Below are 16,135 nucleotides of genomic sequence, written 5' to 3' on the forward strand. Positions count from 1 at the left end.
ACCCTTTGCTGTTCAGTGTCATTGATTCTTCACAGAGTAGTTTTCAACTCAACCAAACTTAGAAAAAATTAAGTGTACATATTGTTCTTTTTTCTCCTTGCTTTACTTTTCACAGCAATTATGTTAAAACGCATTCCTCGCTTCACTCCACCAGAAGTAATTGTGGGACTTCTAGCACCATATGTCCGTCTCTCTACTTCAAGTGTGCGGGTAATGAAGAACAAAGCTGGTCGGATGGGCTACACCTATGGTTTCATTGAACTGGATTCTCATGCTGTATGTTGACATTCTCCTCGCTTCACCCTCCCCCCACCCCCCATATTTAGTTAGGATTAACATTAATGAAATATTAAGCTCTTATTTCCTTGTGGTAGTCTATGTACATTATAATGTCTTGTGTAATTGTGAGTTTACATCTTTTAAATTTGTTCTTCAGGCTTCTGTATCCAAATCTATCGAACAGTGGCTGCATTTGCACACAACAGTTAATCATGGTTTAGCAATGTAAGAATAAGTCTCTGCAAGCTTCAGGCTTGCACTTTCTCCTTTCCCTCTCTCAAAGCACAGTATTATATTCAAAACATTAGCTGTGGTTTATTAAAATAAGCCTGCTTCCTAAACTGTTTAGATGTAACAGTAAGCTACTGATAAGAAAATTTCCCAATTCCTTCTTGTGGCCCTACTGGAGAAGAAGGAGTAAAAAAAAGCACAAAGAATTATGGCTGAACTGTGTAGGATAATATAGAATCTTCTCTGGAAGCATAAAGTGTAATAATTGTTATGTTAACTTGGCTGTTCCAGTTTCCTCCAATCCAGTGCTATTGCTAGCAATACTTAGATGTGATTGAATATCATTGAAAAAGAAAATGGCTGTATTTATACGTTGCTCTAATCCCAAACCAAGCATACTTCGTTATGGCTTTCTGTAATATGTGAACTCAGGCAATGATAGGATACTGAACACATGATATGAATATCTGGTTCAGTATAGAAAATTACCATTTTTAGTTGCACTATGAGACTGTTGCTTATTGCATAATATTTTGCTTCCTATCATGGGAAAGAGAAGTCTGATCTTTGTAACTGTATTGGAGCCTAGTTTAGCTGGTTTGTTGAATTCTTAAAAATGATCTATCTTCAGTATTAGCTCTGCTAACTTATTCTGCTGTAGCTGATTTCAAACATTGCACTAAGAGTTCCATAGGAGCCAGTTGCCTAGAATATTAATTCAGACAAATTCTGATTGTGTAGTATTTTATAATTGGAATTTAATATCAGAGGCTTATTTCTTTATTGATGGTGCTTCATTGGGGATTAGAGAAAACACGGAAAAACTAGAGGGAACATTATGAGATCTGCTATTTTGGTGTGCATATACTAATGTCATGAAAACAAAGTTAAATTGGCTTTTTATAGTGGCTCAGAATGCAGTTTGATACTGCTGTGAAGGAGATGATAAATATTATAGAGAAGCTAGTGTGCCATAATTAGTTCAAATATCTTGAGACTTGCCGATAGTAACAGAGCTCCTTATATTGCAGGTTCTGTGTTAATAAATGTAAACCTTAGATGCAGACTGGTACTTGTTAAGTGGTTTTTAAATGGATTACTCACAGTGTCAGTAAGAGTTTACTTGTCGAACTATGTATCATGAACATGTGCTGCATGTAGGGTACAGCCTATGTAGTCAGTGAGCGTAAAGAGAGGTTTTCAGTTTGCACTAATGCTCTGCCTCAGTTTTGTTTTTGTTTTTTTTAAATTTGCAAGTCATAAACTAATTCATAACAGGGCTGGGGAAAGATGAAAAGTATTTTAACAGACAAAATGGGATATGGCAAGGGCTGGATGTTCAGACTAAGATACCCTGTTTCAATACTGATTGAATGACTCGGTGTATGCCTTCTGTAGTAGCTTGGCCCAAGGTATACTGGGGTACTTTAGGCAGCTGAGCATTGGGCTTTAATTGAACTTGAATTGGGTCTGCAAATTTAATGAAACCACAATCAGATTTAGAAATGCCCGGTCTGCCCACAATAAAAGCACACTCCAGAATTCTGAGGCCGCTGTCATCTCCCTCTGTTCCTTTTCCATTCCCCTGTCATGACGTGGAAATGAGGCTGTGGCACTTGAGTCCAACACATCCTCTTTTCTGGGGACACCTTCCACTGCTGGAACTGCTGGAGGCAAAGTGGGATATTTTATGCAGGAGGAGATCTTCTGGGGATATGAATGAATTTGCTGTCAAAGTGCTCAAGACCTCCTCTTTTTTAAAATGCATTTCTTTATTCAAACTACTACAGAGACCTCTAATTTAGGATTCTGGTGACTTTATAATTACAGTCGATTCCTACTTTTCAAAAGTTATCATCATTTTAGTCAGATGTCAGGAGCTAGGGACTTGATATTCAGAGTCGCAACTCACTTGGATTTGCATCCAGAGTATTAGACTCACTCTTGTGGGGTCCCTTTGAAGATTCCCCAGTACCTAAATCCCAGTCAAATATCTCCAAAGGGTTTGGATCAGAGAGGCAAAAGGGCAAAACAGAGACTGCAAACCTGCAAAAGTAGCAGGGATGTGCCAAATGTAGTGAAGTGCTCTGGCTCTTGACCTTCTGATCCTGCCAGCTACTCCAGGCTGTTGTGGGAAAAATTCTCACTTAAATAAGGAACCAAAAGGCTTGGAGATAGATGCATACATGTTGTTTATTGGCATGCACAACTACAGTGATTAGTGGGCTCCTTGCCAAAGGAATGCAGAAGAGCCCCAAGGCCCACAAGATTATATACTCTCTGAAATGATACATAAGAATTACAAAAGCCATGTAAATTATAACATGGCCTTTACAACTGGAATGTAATATCTGATAAGAACATGGGGTGACCTTATTATGGGCTGACCTTAAATTCTACTTCTCTAAGGAGGCTCCAGTCTGGCCCTATCTACTGATACTAGCACCTTCTAACATAAACAGTGTCCTTTACTGTGTCCGTATATTGACTCTTCACACCAAGGAAAAGACAACAACCTGCTTTTTGTTACTTGTCTCCTTCTCCTCCAGGTGCTTTCAGTTTGCCTGCTCCTTTTGCTGTACAAGTCTGAATCCTGTACAGCAATTGTATATGTAAGGACACAATATTATTTGTCCCCCACCATATAATTGTTCGCTTTCGCTTACTTGTATAATCTCACACAAATGTTTTTAGTGCTGCCATAAGAAAATATTCCAAAATGTTTTGTCCTGAATGCTACTATGCTTTCTCAGGAGTGAATGCCAGGTTGATCAACAGAAACTATGCCTCGGAGCAGTTAATGACAGAAAAGCCTGATGAACAGCAGGATCAAGGGGTTCACTCAGAACAAACCTATGGCAGTACACCTCTTGCTAAATGCCTCCAGCCAACCTTTTTGCTTATTCCTGGCTTTTTTTCATTACAGGAGGCACGCCGGTTAGTGAAAGTTTTGCAAGACCTAGATCCACCAATCAGCATTGATGGCCGTGCTGTGGATGTAAACCTAGCCACAGGAAAGAGAAGGTAATAGGGATGTCACTAAATCATTTACTGTTACGAGTTCATTTTGTGAATTTTGTCATTTTGTCAGACACTTTAATGTGCAAGCAAAGAAAGTTTCGACAACCATATATTTCATAAATTAGCATACTTGTATTATAATTTTGTGGAACTGAGCGTCCTTATTAAGTGGCAATGTGGAAACAATTGTTATTTTGAGTTTAGGTGACATATTTTGATTTCTCCTGCACATGTTAAGAAAGTTCACTCTGAGTTATAATAATGTTTAGCTGGCTTGTTTTTCACTTTTACTTAGAAGTGGCGGCGGGGGGGAGAAAACTCTCAGGATTGTTTAGATTAAACATTAGCTTATCTATACAGTTCCCAGGCTCTTGGTTCACATGATGAGCAGGTGTAACATCTGGTCAAGGTTGGGGTCCCACAGCCTCGTGCCATGGAAACAGAGTCATGAGATTTCAGTGCCAGAATTTGATAAAAACCTTAGGTTTGCCCTTGAGTCTTGGAGCACAGACCCAGGACTTGGTACCAGGAGCTGTGTTATCTAAGCCATCTTGGGGTCTCTCCGCTGTCACCTTATGGTAGCTCCTGACAGTAGGGGAAGAGTTTTTATCATCTTGCTTGGTATGTTATGCTTAGTATGCTATGCTTTTATATTATATATCTTTGTATTTCTGTTTATATCTGTCTGCTAGAGGTAACAATAAAGCTTAAAATCTCCTCACCTGCTGATGTGTTCATTGCCTCTGGATCTAAAAGAACCACTTGTTTTGCACCTGGCCAGTGCTTGGCAATACATGGTGTTGTGTTCAAGCCATAGTATCTCTCTAACAAATTAATTGCTATGACCATACATTACATCTAAGCTATTTTGAGAGTAAATTTAACAAGGACAGTAGCTGCTTGAATGAAAAGTAAGATATAACTCTAATAGCAATATTATTTTGTTCATGGAAGTTTTGTGGCAAAATATCCTCCACAGCAAAGTCAAAAAGTTGATCTGGACCTTCTGTGTAGATCTCTGGGTAATTTGTAATAGATTGACAATGATTTCTGGTTTTAGATTATGTAATAATAACAGTAATTTAAATTAAAATGGTAAAATCAAGACATATTGGATTAATTGTGAGTTGATGTCTGTATGGAAGATTTGTGAGGTTAGAATTTTAAAGTTTTTGCACTGAGCTGTGATTCAACAATAGTTCAGTATACAGTATTTTCATTCAGCTTATTATAGTTCAACTGGTCCAATGAAATTGCTGGAGTTTAACTGAAGCATACTTCACTTATTGAATGTAGCATTTTTAGAACCTTTAAATAGTTTTAACACAGATATTCCTCTTTTTACTGTTGCTAGAAATGAATATGGAGACCAAGGTGATATTTCTCGCTTTAACCAGGTAATGCTTGTAATCTATGATGGCACTTGGTGAAAATTGGCTTTTGCCATTCAGCATTTCAAATGTTTAGTTGCCTAAACATAAGTATATTTTTATATTTAATTTACTACAGTGAGTTCTAGAGTGTAACCAGAAAAGGAATGTGAGAAATCTATTAACTTCACAGTTGATGCCCTTTAACACTCCGAACAATTAAAATGTGTATATATACACCCATGTGTATGTGTGTGCATGTGTTTGAAACATAAAAATAAGCGTATAGATAGAAAATAAACTTTTCCAAAATTAAAGAATAATTGCTGTATTCCAAGTGTCTAATAAGAAGATTCCTAGCTTTATGATGATACCATTGCCATGAGATGCCATTACAGTACACTACAGTTTCAAGTTTCTACTCTTCCTGCTGTCTTTATAAAGGAGCAGGAATTGCCTGCTTTTTGCAAATATGGGAAAACTAGGCCTTTCTAGGAATGACAATTGAGGCATTCTATGAGTGAGGGCATTGATTTCAGTAGGTGATACTTTTCTGAGTATTATATAGACCTGATAAGTATCTGATCATACTTTATTAAGTCTTATCACTTGGTATGTGCAAATTTGTGTTTTATAGATTCTTATTTTAAAATCCTACTTGTATTTCAGGGCAAACGGGGCATGAATGACAGGAGAGGCACTGATATACAGAAACGAAAATCAGAGTGTAAGATGTCTTTTAATCTGATTGTACTATGAAATATTTTTCTTGAAATCAGAGTCATATAGTTCTTATAGCATCTTTTCATATTTCAGAATCTGACAGCTCAGTTGTATTCAGGACATCTTCCCTTTCTTTTAAGGTTGACCAGTTTACCTCAACTGGCAGGTGTTGGGGTAAAGGGCAAGAAAGTATAATTTTAATCATTTAATATATATTAATCATCTTAGGTGGAATCTTTGGGACCCTGTCTCGCCAACCAGAATATATTAGACTATGTCTTTCTTATTTAAAGGATTATCTATCTACTTGTCTGTCTACTTGTAAGCTGCCTCAATCCCCGGAGTAACTCTAGGCAGATATAAGTTGTAACAGTTGTCCTTATATCTCTTATATCTTTCAGCTTCTTCTGATGTGTCTACATTCATTTATGATCCAGATACTGGAAATTATTTTGATCCCATAAGTGGAGTGTATTATGATCCCAATACTCAAGTGAGATTGTATGCATACTTGAGTTCATTTTCTCTCTTCATTACTATGAAATGTTCCTTAAAAAGAAATCCATTTTTTTCTATGCAGAGAGAAATACCAATGGGTCGGGAAGCATCACCACCACCACCTAGTGTGAGGCATTATAAAAGCCAAGAAAGGACAAGTGAAAGAGATGAGACATCCAGTAGAGATAATAGAGAGAGAAGAGAAAGACACAGAAATAAATCAGCCAAGGTAGTTATTGTTATGAGATCATTGTTATGAATTACCTAATCTACATATCTCAAAAATAAAGTGCTAAAAATGAAAAAGGATTGGACTTCTATTCAACCAACCTGGATGAATAACAGACTAGCCTAGTTTATCTCTTTCCTTGGAAATATAAATATAATAGCTAAGTACAAAAAAAGTTGTTCTTACACTTGTCCTTGTAACTAGAAACAATGGCGACAGAGAAGCAAAGATACTTATATAAGCAATGGAATTGTAAAGCAAGCAATTGTAAAGCAATTGTAAAAACTTGTAAGCAAGTTTTTAATTGTCACTTAATGTTTCAGAATGAGCACCAAGAGGACAAGTTTCCTGCAGAAGATGTTTTTAAAAAGCCACTACCTCCAATATTGAAAAAAGAAGAAAGTACTCCTCCAGTAAGAAGAATTTGTCATTTAACTGTTGCAATACTTTCTCTTAAGATTTAATTTTTATCCAATAATTTTAGAGAGTATGCAAGCATATTGTACTGCTGACAATATTCTGCACTCAGATTTCTGTAAGTATATGTTCTTTATTCCATCATGGTTTTGGACAGAGGTAGGAGTCTCAGGACTCCTGGCTGTTGTAGGTTCTGGATGTAGGGAAGTGACATGTTTGTATACTTTATAGCTATTTTACAGTCTCTAGGCAAGTGGTTTAGGAAGAGCACATCTAAAGCAAAATCTTTTAGCAAGGCTTTGAATTCTTCAAGAGGTTTCTCCCTAAAGCCACAACCTCTTTACAAAGTGAGGCTTCTTAAACTACAAGAATTTGTAGTCTGAATTTTCCATCTTTTTGCTTGTGGTAATAGGATAGTCAGAAGGTACAGGTGTGGTGAAAGACCCATGTATCTTGTGTACAGATACAGGAATCCTTGTGTTACTGTATCTTGTAGGTGGACTCTCACTCTTTGTGTTTATTCCTGAAGTACTAAATGTAAAGCACGGGTCATCTCTCATCTCAGCCAGACCTCTAATAGAATTGAAGAAAAATGAGCAAGGAGTAATGGTGACTTTATGTTAATATGATTGTTCTTTTAGGCCTAGTTTTTTGCTTTGGTTGTTGAGGTTCAGTTGTGCTCTCAGTCTATGACTTATGGCATATTCAACATATTTAAGGCATAGAGACTGTGGAGACAGTACACAAGTTATCAGTACATGTGCGAAGATATGTAAATAGAAGTGTGATATGTGAAACATAAGAGATAGTAGTGGTGTCTTGTGTCTACCCATGTGGCCAAATTAAGTGGAGGTCCCTGAGTTGACAGAATGAATTGCATCACTTCACATTACAGATAAGAAATAGCATATTTTAAATGCTCTCCCATGTAAACTTTTCCTGATCACGCTAAAACAAAAGTCACCGTATTGGATCTAGCCTAGGGTTACTATATCTGGGCTGCAAAAATCCTATATCTGGTCACTAGATATAGTTTTTTATATTTTTTGATGCCATCTAGTGGCATCACTTGGTTTTTGCAGCCCATATATGCTAGCCTTCATCTAGCCTAGTCTTTTAGTGAAAGAAGAGATTGCATTGTTTTTATTAAAAAGATAATTTTTAACAGTGTTTTATTTTTAAAAAATTATTGCATTTGTTTTTGCGTAATTCTGTTAGCCACTTCAGATCTCAAGTCATTACGTTATGACTACATCCCCTATATTACAGATACTAGAGAAATGCCACTGGATTAGTTCATGGCAAAGTAGAATTTGAATTGGGGTTTTCTTTCTAATGTATAATTCATTTTTTACTCTATATCATACATTAGTCAAATGACTGAAGCATTATTATCCTTGATGTAACATTAGTCACTTGAGGCATCCAGGTCCAAACACGGTGACTGGATTTGCTTCGGTTCTGCATGTGGGCCTCATTCTTTTATCCTTTTTCTACAGCCAAAGGTGGTGAATCCTCTGATAGGGCTTCTAGGGGAGTATGGTGGAGATAGTGACAATGAGGAAGAAGAGGAGGAAGAGCCACAGCCACAGCCGCCACGGCCGGTAGTCCAGCAAGAGGAACGACCTCAGAAGATTGAAAGTGATGAAGATAAGCTGACAGACTGGAATAAGTTAGCATGTTTACTTTGCCGGAGGCAGTTTCCAAATAAAGAGGTCCTGATTAAGCATCAACAACTATCCAACCTTCATAAAGTAAGAAAGGAGGCAATAAGTTCTAGGAGAGTCTGTTGCACATAACTTTGTATTAGTAGGCAAGTTAGATAGAAATTCAATCAGAAATTAAACATTTTTTTCAGATAAAGCATGTCAGTCCTGAGTTCTGAGCCATACTTACTGCACAAACATTGCAAGTAGTGAAGGAACCTACCCAGACACCTGCGGTTGAAGATCCATAGACTTGAATGTCTCTTCCAGCTATTCCCTTAGCCGATTTAGGACTTGGCTTTGATAGCTGAGTGAAAATTGGGATTGCCATAGGAACTTGTAGAATCTTTGGTAAAGAATAGTAGCTGTGCTATTCATAACTGAGGATAATATTTTTATTATGTCAACAAAAAATAAAAAATTAAGAAACATAAACTGTCTCTAGCACACAAGATTTAGAATGATTGGGAAAATAGATTTGCTATGTTAAGAATTGTTTTCTTGTGTCCCTATGTAAGTAGAGAAGTACTGTAGTTCAGACTGGAACATTAAATGGTTTCTGGAAAGTGGAAAAATTTGAGTTTCATGTTTTACAAGTGCTTCCTTCAGATATAACATGCACACCTTCCCTTGTTAATTTTAATTGAATTGCTTCTTACTATTTTCAGTATTATGTGACAAAGAATTAAAGTATGACAAAGAATTAAATCTCTATTATTCTAAGCCTTGATCTTAACTTTGATTTAAAGTAAATTGTGATTATTGCTGATCACAGTTCCAATCATGGGTGATACTGGAAAGGAGAGGAAGCATGTGAGTTTTTAAGAAAGATCAGAATAGTTAGATGGAAAAATGTAGGGCATTCTCTTTAACAAAGAATCTCTAAGCAGTTGATTTTGACTCCTCCCATCAGAACATTCATATAATTCAAATAATGAAGAATGAATAGTTAAATACAAAGATAACATACTAAGAGAAGTCTCTTCTTGAAAGAAAAACATGGTAGCCTTAATGAGTAGCATGATATAAATTCCCTCTTATTCTATTATGCATTCTGTAGAACTTTGGTGGTATTTAGTATTACAATTTGCTGTTTAGTTTCCATTATTCACAAATATCTATTGCTAATCCTAATATTTTGCCACTCTCAAAATAGGATCATTGGTTAAGACATTTTAGAACACTTTAAATAATTAGAATAAAACTTCATAGCATAAAGTGAGACATTTTAAGAGAGGTTTGTTTTTGTTTTTGTTTTACAGCAAAATTTAGAGATTCATTGGAAAATAAAGCGATCAGAGCAAGAACTGGCATATTTGGAGAAGCGAGAGCGAGAGGTGACTGAAGAATTATGCTTGCCTTATTTCCTCTGCCATGTGGCTGAGGAAACCGGGTTTTGATAAATGAACAAAACACTAAACCTCTATGTGTCCCATCTCTTGGATGTATTCATGTACTTAGATGAAGGCAGGAAAATCCACCCTGTAATATCCAGAGTAGTGCTTGTAGGTGCCAGTGAACCTAAAGAGTGGCCAACCAAACTGCGCCTGCTCCCCTCCTTCACCCTGATACCTTATCTAGGTTCTTGGGTGATAACACTGATCTGGAAGATGAAGCAAGCTATTTGGTAGAGTAATGAGGACTGCAGATTTTTCTTTCATTGTTTAGATTAATGGGGCATACATGGGTTTTCAATTAAGGCACCATACCAGGGAGGGAAGGAACATCAGTAGAAGTATTTTTAGTAATTCTGTTTTCTAATAAAAAGGGAAAATTTAAAGAAAAGGGAAGTGATCGAAGAGAGAGATTTGAGGAACGAGAATCTCCAGAGAGAAAACGGCCAAAACACTTCAGAAATTCTGAAAGGTATTGACATAGCCTCATGAAATAAGTCCTTACAGCTGTTTCTATGTCTTTTTAAATGACATGTGACTGTAATAAAATCAATATTTGAAATTAACATATTTTACAATGTATATAATTTAAGTATTCAGATTGTTTTTGTGAATTGTAGCCTACTTTGGGAATTTAATGATAAAACAGGATAGACATTTTTATAACAAATAAAGCTGTATAGTATACTTTATTTTATATGTTAAATAAAGTATATTATTTTAATGCATTCTTTTTTACTTTAAAAATGAAAATATAACATTGAGAGAGAATGGCTTGCTTTGATTCTTTAGTGAGGCCATGTGAGATTTGAGTGATGAGCTTGACTAACCCTGCTAATTGCTGTGTTTCATTTTTAAAAGTATCTTTATATTGAAGATAAAGCTCAGCTATGTGTGTGTGTGTGTGTGTGTGTGTGTGTGTGTGTGTGTGTTTACTCTTAGCCTTTTTATTCACTGGAATTTTTGCAATGAATGCTTGGCTTAGTTTGATCCAATAGAACTCTTGTATTGTTAAGAAAAAATGTGCATACACAAAATCATTTAACATGAGTTACTTACCCCATTCCCTGACATTCCCTGATTCTGGCTATGTAAATTTAAAATGTACTGGATTACAGAAGTAATGCCTTTCTGACTGAAGTTAGCCGATGCATGTACTGAAAGAGAAATCTAAGTACACATGACAGCCTGGCTCCTAAGATTCCAGTTAACCTATAAGCATGAATATAAAACATACTGTTGTACATGTGCTTAAAATGTTTTCACATTTATCTGTTTGCAGTGATTATAAGCCCACAGATAAAGGAAGAATGGAGAGCAATAACAAAGGAAGCCGAATGATGCAGGCTATGGGCTGGAAGGAAGGTTCGGGGCTAGGGCGCAATGAACAAGGCATGACATCACCAGTAGAGGTAAAATTCCTCTCTTTACAAATGAATGCAGTTTACTGAACAGGCAGCATCTAGACCTTGGCTTATCGCAAAGAGCTAAGCAGTGTTAGACCTGGTGCTCTCTGAGCTTGGTTGCTTGATTGCAGATGTTTCATTATCGAACGAGATAACATCATCAGTGCTAGTGAGTGTGGGCTTTGCTCCCTGTCTTATATACAGTAACTTGCCCTGCCAGTGTTGGTGGGGGTGCAATTTTCTCCTTTGTAGTTCCTTGAGTAGGGTATTGTAGAACTACCAAGGAGACAAAAAATCAAGCAAACAATCAAGCAGAAAACAATATCAATAGAAGAAGAAACAATAGAACAATAGAAGAAAACAATAACCTAAAGGCAAATGAAATATGGTTGGTGGAACAAGCTTTTCCCCATAATTACAGCATCCAGGATATTGCCCCCAGAAGTCGATCTAGTACTCCTAAGTATCAATTTACTGTAACAAGTAAAGAGTTCCCCTTTAGAAAATACCTTGTCTAGCTGACTCTGGATTGATGGCTTTTGGGTATGTGAGGGTTGTTTTTTGTTTTAATAAGACTAGCTGCCTTGAGAACTTCGTTGAAGTGAAAGAGTGGAGTAGATATGCTGAAATCTGGGTAACAGTGCAGGCACAGAGTTGATCTTGCACATCAGATATAAACTCTCGACTGGAGTAAACATAACAGCATTATAAGATAGAATGTTCCTCTCTTGCAGATAAGTAGGCAAGGCAAGTAATACTGAATTTCTTTAGTAAATATAGTTAATCATTATAGTTAATAGAAAGAGACTGAAATATTTTTTAAAAAACGATTTCTTCTCCAACAATAAAAGTATAGCTGTTTCAATGAAATTTACATATTTTTTTTCCAGGCAGAAAATCGGAAGAAAGGAGCGGGCTTAGGGACCCAGGGGAGGCCCAGTAGAAGGCAATCTAATGAAACATACCGAGATGCTGTGCGGAGAGTCATGTTTGCCCGCTACAAGGAACTTGAATGAGTGTGGAAAGGAATCACACCATACCCTACACATCTTGGATCCTCCAGCCCCTTCTTTCTGTTCTCTTTTTTGTAATCTTTTTTTCTTTTTTGCTGCTGAAGTGTGTTTTGTTTGTTTGTTGTTTTTGAAATAAAACAGAAAAAATATTTGTGGCTTCTTTTCCCCCAAGATTTTTGAGACAAATCTACTAGATGTACCAAATTACACCTTTCTGGATACATATGGATGTTTTATATTTCAGTTTATATTCTATCACCACCCATTATAAATTTGGTGGGAAAAATACTATAGCAATGAAAGGAACATTATTTGGGTGCTTTTCACTTGAGTTTTAGATTGGGATATAATACTGAGATAACATCAATAATGCTTAATAATCTCTGGAGGGATCAAGGGGGTGCATCCATCCTGCCCAACTCCCCCAGTCTCTCTGGCCTTTGATACTACTGATCACGTATCCTTCTGGATTGACTTTGGGGGTTGGGGGTGGGAGGGCACAGTGCTGTGGTGGTTATTCTTCCTCCAGGGTAGGTGTCAGTTGGTGTGGGCAGGAGGAAAGAGCTTTTGCCCTAGATCTCTTCTTTGTGGGGTCTGTCAGGGCTTTCTGCTCTCTCTGCTCCTATTTAACATCTCCGTGAAGCTGCTGGGTGAGGCCATCCATCTGCATGGGGTTAAGTATTTGCTGATGATACTCAGCTAAACATTTTTACCTCGGTCAACCAAACGATGCTGTCAAGATCCTTTCCCAGATTCTAGAAGCTGTGGGGAAAGTGGAAAAACAGGTTTCGGCTTAAACCTAGCAAGACTAAGTAGCTGTGAGTTCCCTGGATCTTAATTCTAGATGGAATAGCGCTCCCCCAGACAAAATTGGTGTGCAATTTGGGGGTGCTCTGAGACCCTCATCTCCTTCTTAAAGAGCATCTGTGGCCAATAGGGCCTTTGCAAACATCCATCTTGTGCATTAATTGTGATTGTTTCTGGATCACAAACCCTACTCTTAATCACTCATACCTTGGTCAGCTCCTGCATGCACTGTTGCAATATGCTGAATATGGGGCTGTCCTTGAAAGCTATATGGTAACTACAACTGATCCCCAGGATAGTTATAATGCATCACAATACAGTCACATAACACCACTACTTTGTGAGCTGCACTAGCTTCCACTTGCCTTCTGGGTGCAGTTCAAGGTGCTATCTACCACCTATAAAGTCCTTTATGGCACAGGGCCAGGGTGTTTATGGGACTACGTATCTACAATTGTTTCTACCCATTCTACGAGATCCAGCAGGGTTCGTCTGCTCCAGATCCCATGTCATCTGGTAGGACTCAGAAGATGTGTTTTCTCTATCATGGTGCCTGTCCTTTGGATTAGCAACCCGATCCTGTTGGCCTTCTATAAGCCATTGAAAACTTGGCTCCTCCCCCAGGCATTGGCCAAGGGTATTGGATTGGTCAATTTTGCAATGGTTGGGAATGCAAATATGATTGAGGTTTGTCCTTGGTCTTTCTTTGGTTTTGTTGTTTTATTTTGGTTGGTTATTTTTGTTCTTCATATATTCTGTTAGTTACCAATAGTCACATTTATGAGTTGAGCTGCTATATACAGTAAATAATAATAATAATAACAACAACATCTGCCTATCCCAGGCCCTTGGGAAGGATTCGATAGGTGGATAAAAATGCCAAATCCAGTCTAAACAACTGGCTGATTGTGCGACCAACAATTTTTTTTCGAGAACACCATGAACTACTGCTGGTTCAGAGGATCACCTTTTAGAAAGCTACTGAACCACTCCTGGAATGGCTGGGAATCTGCATGGTCCAGACAAGAAACCGAACTTTTGGGTTTGTCCATATCTAATGATCAGCATGTGTTGTCATGATCAGATGAGCTATGGTTGCCACAACTGTGTAACAGTTTTATAATTTTATTTCTGACAAAAGCATGATGAAGAGCACCTTCTCTTCTATGGGTATTTGCAAGCAAAAATGGTCAGGATGACTATACAATCAAAGCCCCACATGCACAAAGTGAGAAGGCTTCAATTGACACATGCACAAAGTGAGAAGGCTTCAATCTCACCTGCCATTTTGGCTCCTCCGCTGCAGATGCCCCTGGACAAACTACATGATTCGCTAAAATAGCTGACAGTCTGGATGGATGACAAGGCTTTTCTGTTCTTTTGCAGTCTTTATAAATCTGTTCAGAAGCCTTTGCCATAGGTTAATTTTCACCACACGCAATGCCAGGCTCTATGCTAATCCCCACATAATAAAATTCTGAGGATCAAATGTATTAATAATAGAAATTTTAAAAGGTCTTCCTTTTCTGTGTGTAGTTTTTGAGAAAACATGAAAAACATTGAAAATCATTTTTTTTTCTCTCCTTTTTTTCCCAAATTATTATCTAGAACCTAAGAGAGTTACCTTAGATTCTCAATTTGGGAAGATCACGGCTGCTAGGAAATGTTGTTTTGTAATGAGTAAGCAGGCCTTCTCTATTCTTCCTTCCCTGCCCATTCACCTTCTCTGTTTAGCTCATTGCCATTGCCTTGCGACTTTCCTTTCCTTGTGCTGCTGCCCCTTTTCCCACCTCCATTCTCCCGCTCACCATTTCTTATGTTTATGCTAAGAGACAGCAGCATCTGTGCATGAGATTCAAAGCATGCACTTGAATGTTTCTTTATGTGAGAGGAACTGATTGCCATATTATAAAGTTATAAAGATTCTTACCTCATGGCAATAAGGGCATTGAAGCATCAGTATTTCTTCACCGTTATTGCATCTGCCAGTAGCTGTCCAGCAGCCTTGTTAGGGTGACCCGGTCGCTGCTGGGGAGGGATAGGCCACTGGATCATCTGCAGGGCTGGTGGGAAGAGTATCCGGGCAATTTGGCAAATAGGATTGTTCAGGTCCGCTTCAAGCTGGATTCCGACTGGGCAGGTCTGACTAAGGTGTGTGGGGCTCAGTCTTGTGATATGATTTTAGATGAGTTTTTGTTGGTGGCATCTGAGGAACTGGACAGGGTTTTCTGCTCTGTTAGTTCAGCCACCTGTTTACTGGACCCAAAACCCTCCTGGGTTATTAAGGCAGCCAGGGAGGTGACCTGTAGTTGGGCCCATGCTGTGGTGTTGGCCTCGTTGAGAGAGGGGGTGGTATGCCCTCTCCTCAAAAGGCCACTCTTGGACTCAATGATTTTAGACAACTACTGTCCTGTCTCCAACTTTCTCTTTTTGGGAAAAGTTAAGAAGATGGTTTATAGTTGCAGAGAAGGAAGCAGATTATCTAGACCCATTTCAATGGGGTTTCAGGTGAGGATTCAGTACTGAGACAGCCTTGCACTTGCACTTGTTGATGACTGTGACAGAATTGGGATTGAGGTGGAGGTGGTACATCCATCCTAATGCTCCTTGATCTCCTGTCAGTTAAACAATGCCGTCTATTGGGACCCAGGTAGCATCCCTTTTGAGTTGCAGTGTCTGCCCTTTGCAATGAAATCCCCCTGAAATCTATGTGGCTCCCACCCTGTTGGTGTTCCATAAAGCCTTGAAGACCTAGTTGTTCTCCCAGGCCTTGAGTTGAGATGGATGGGGCCCTTTGTTGGGTGTGTCTTTGTTATTTTACGTCTGTACATAGTGACTGCATCCCACCTTGTTTTGGTTTGTATTGGGCTTTTTATGGTAATATATTGTGAGCCACCCAAAGTCAGTTAGAGTTGGACAGTGCTTAAACTTTATAATTATGCGCATACATTCTTAAGTATATGTTGTAGGGATTTATTCATTGGGAGGGGGTGGAATTGCCAGGATTAGTTTCAGCTGGAGACAGCAAGTAGAATCCTGGA

General features: G+C 38.1%; 1 protein-coding gene across 2 annotated transcripts in view; it reads left to right on the top strand.

The window, feature by feature from the left end:
* RBM6 (RNA binding motif protein 6) overlaps window positions 1–12,441 on the top strand; it is a 64,786-nt gene extending 52,345 nt beyond the window's left edge. For both annotated transcript variants that reach the window (XM_007423986.4, XM_007423987.4), the window contains exons 10-21: window positions 116–276; window positions 3,437–3,534; window positions 4,886–4,928; window positions 5,571–5,628; window positions 6,026–6,117; window positions 6,205–6,351; window positions 6,675–6,764; window positions 8,268–8,522; window positions 9,737–9,811; window positions 10,243–10,340; window positions 11,151–11,280; window positions 12,165–12,441. In XM_007423986.4, coding sequence (XP_007424048.1) covers window positions 116–276; window positions 3,437–3,534; window positions 4,886–4,928; window positions 5,571–5,628; window positions 6,026–6,117; window positions 6,205–6,351; window positions 6,675–6,764; window positions 8,268–8,522; window positions 9,737–9,811; window positions 10,243–10,340; window positions 11,151–11,280; window positions 12,165–12,290 — 1,373 coding nt within the window. In that variant the 3' untranslated portion in view covers window positions 12,291–12,441. The remainder of the gene's footprint in view (window positions 1–115; window positions 277–3,436; window positions 3,535–4,885; window positions 4,929–5,570; window positions 5,629–6,025; window positions 6,118–6,204; window positions 6,352–6,674; window positions 6,765–8,267; window positions 8,523–9,736; window positions 9,812–10,242; window positions 10,341–11,150; window positions 11,281–12,164) is intronic.
* The last annotated feature ends 3,694 nt before the right edge of the window (window positions 12,442–16,135 follow it).

The sequence above is a fragment of the Python bivittatus genome, unplaced genomic scaffold (genome assembly GCF_059951505.1).
Source record: "Python bivittatus isolate LINGU-HERP-01145 unplaced genomic scaffold, Pbiv_v1 ctg000080_np1212, whole genome shotgun sequence".
Classification (NCBI taxonomy): Eukaryota; Metazoa; Chordata; class Lepidosauria; order Squamata; family Pythonidae; genus Python; species Python bivittatus.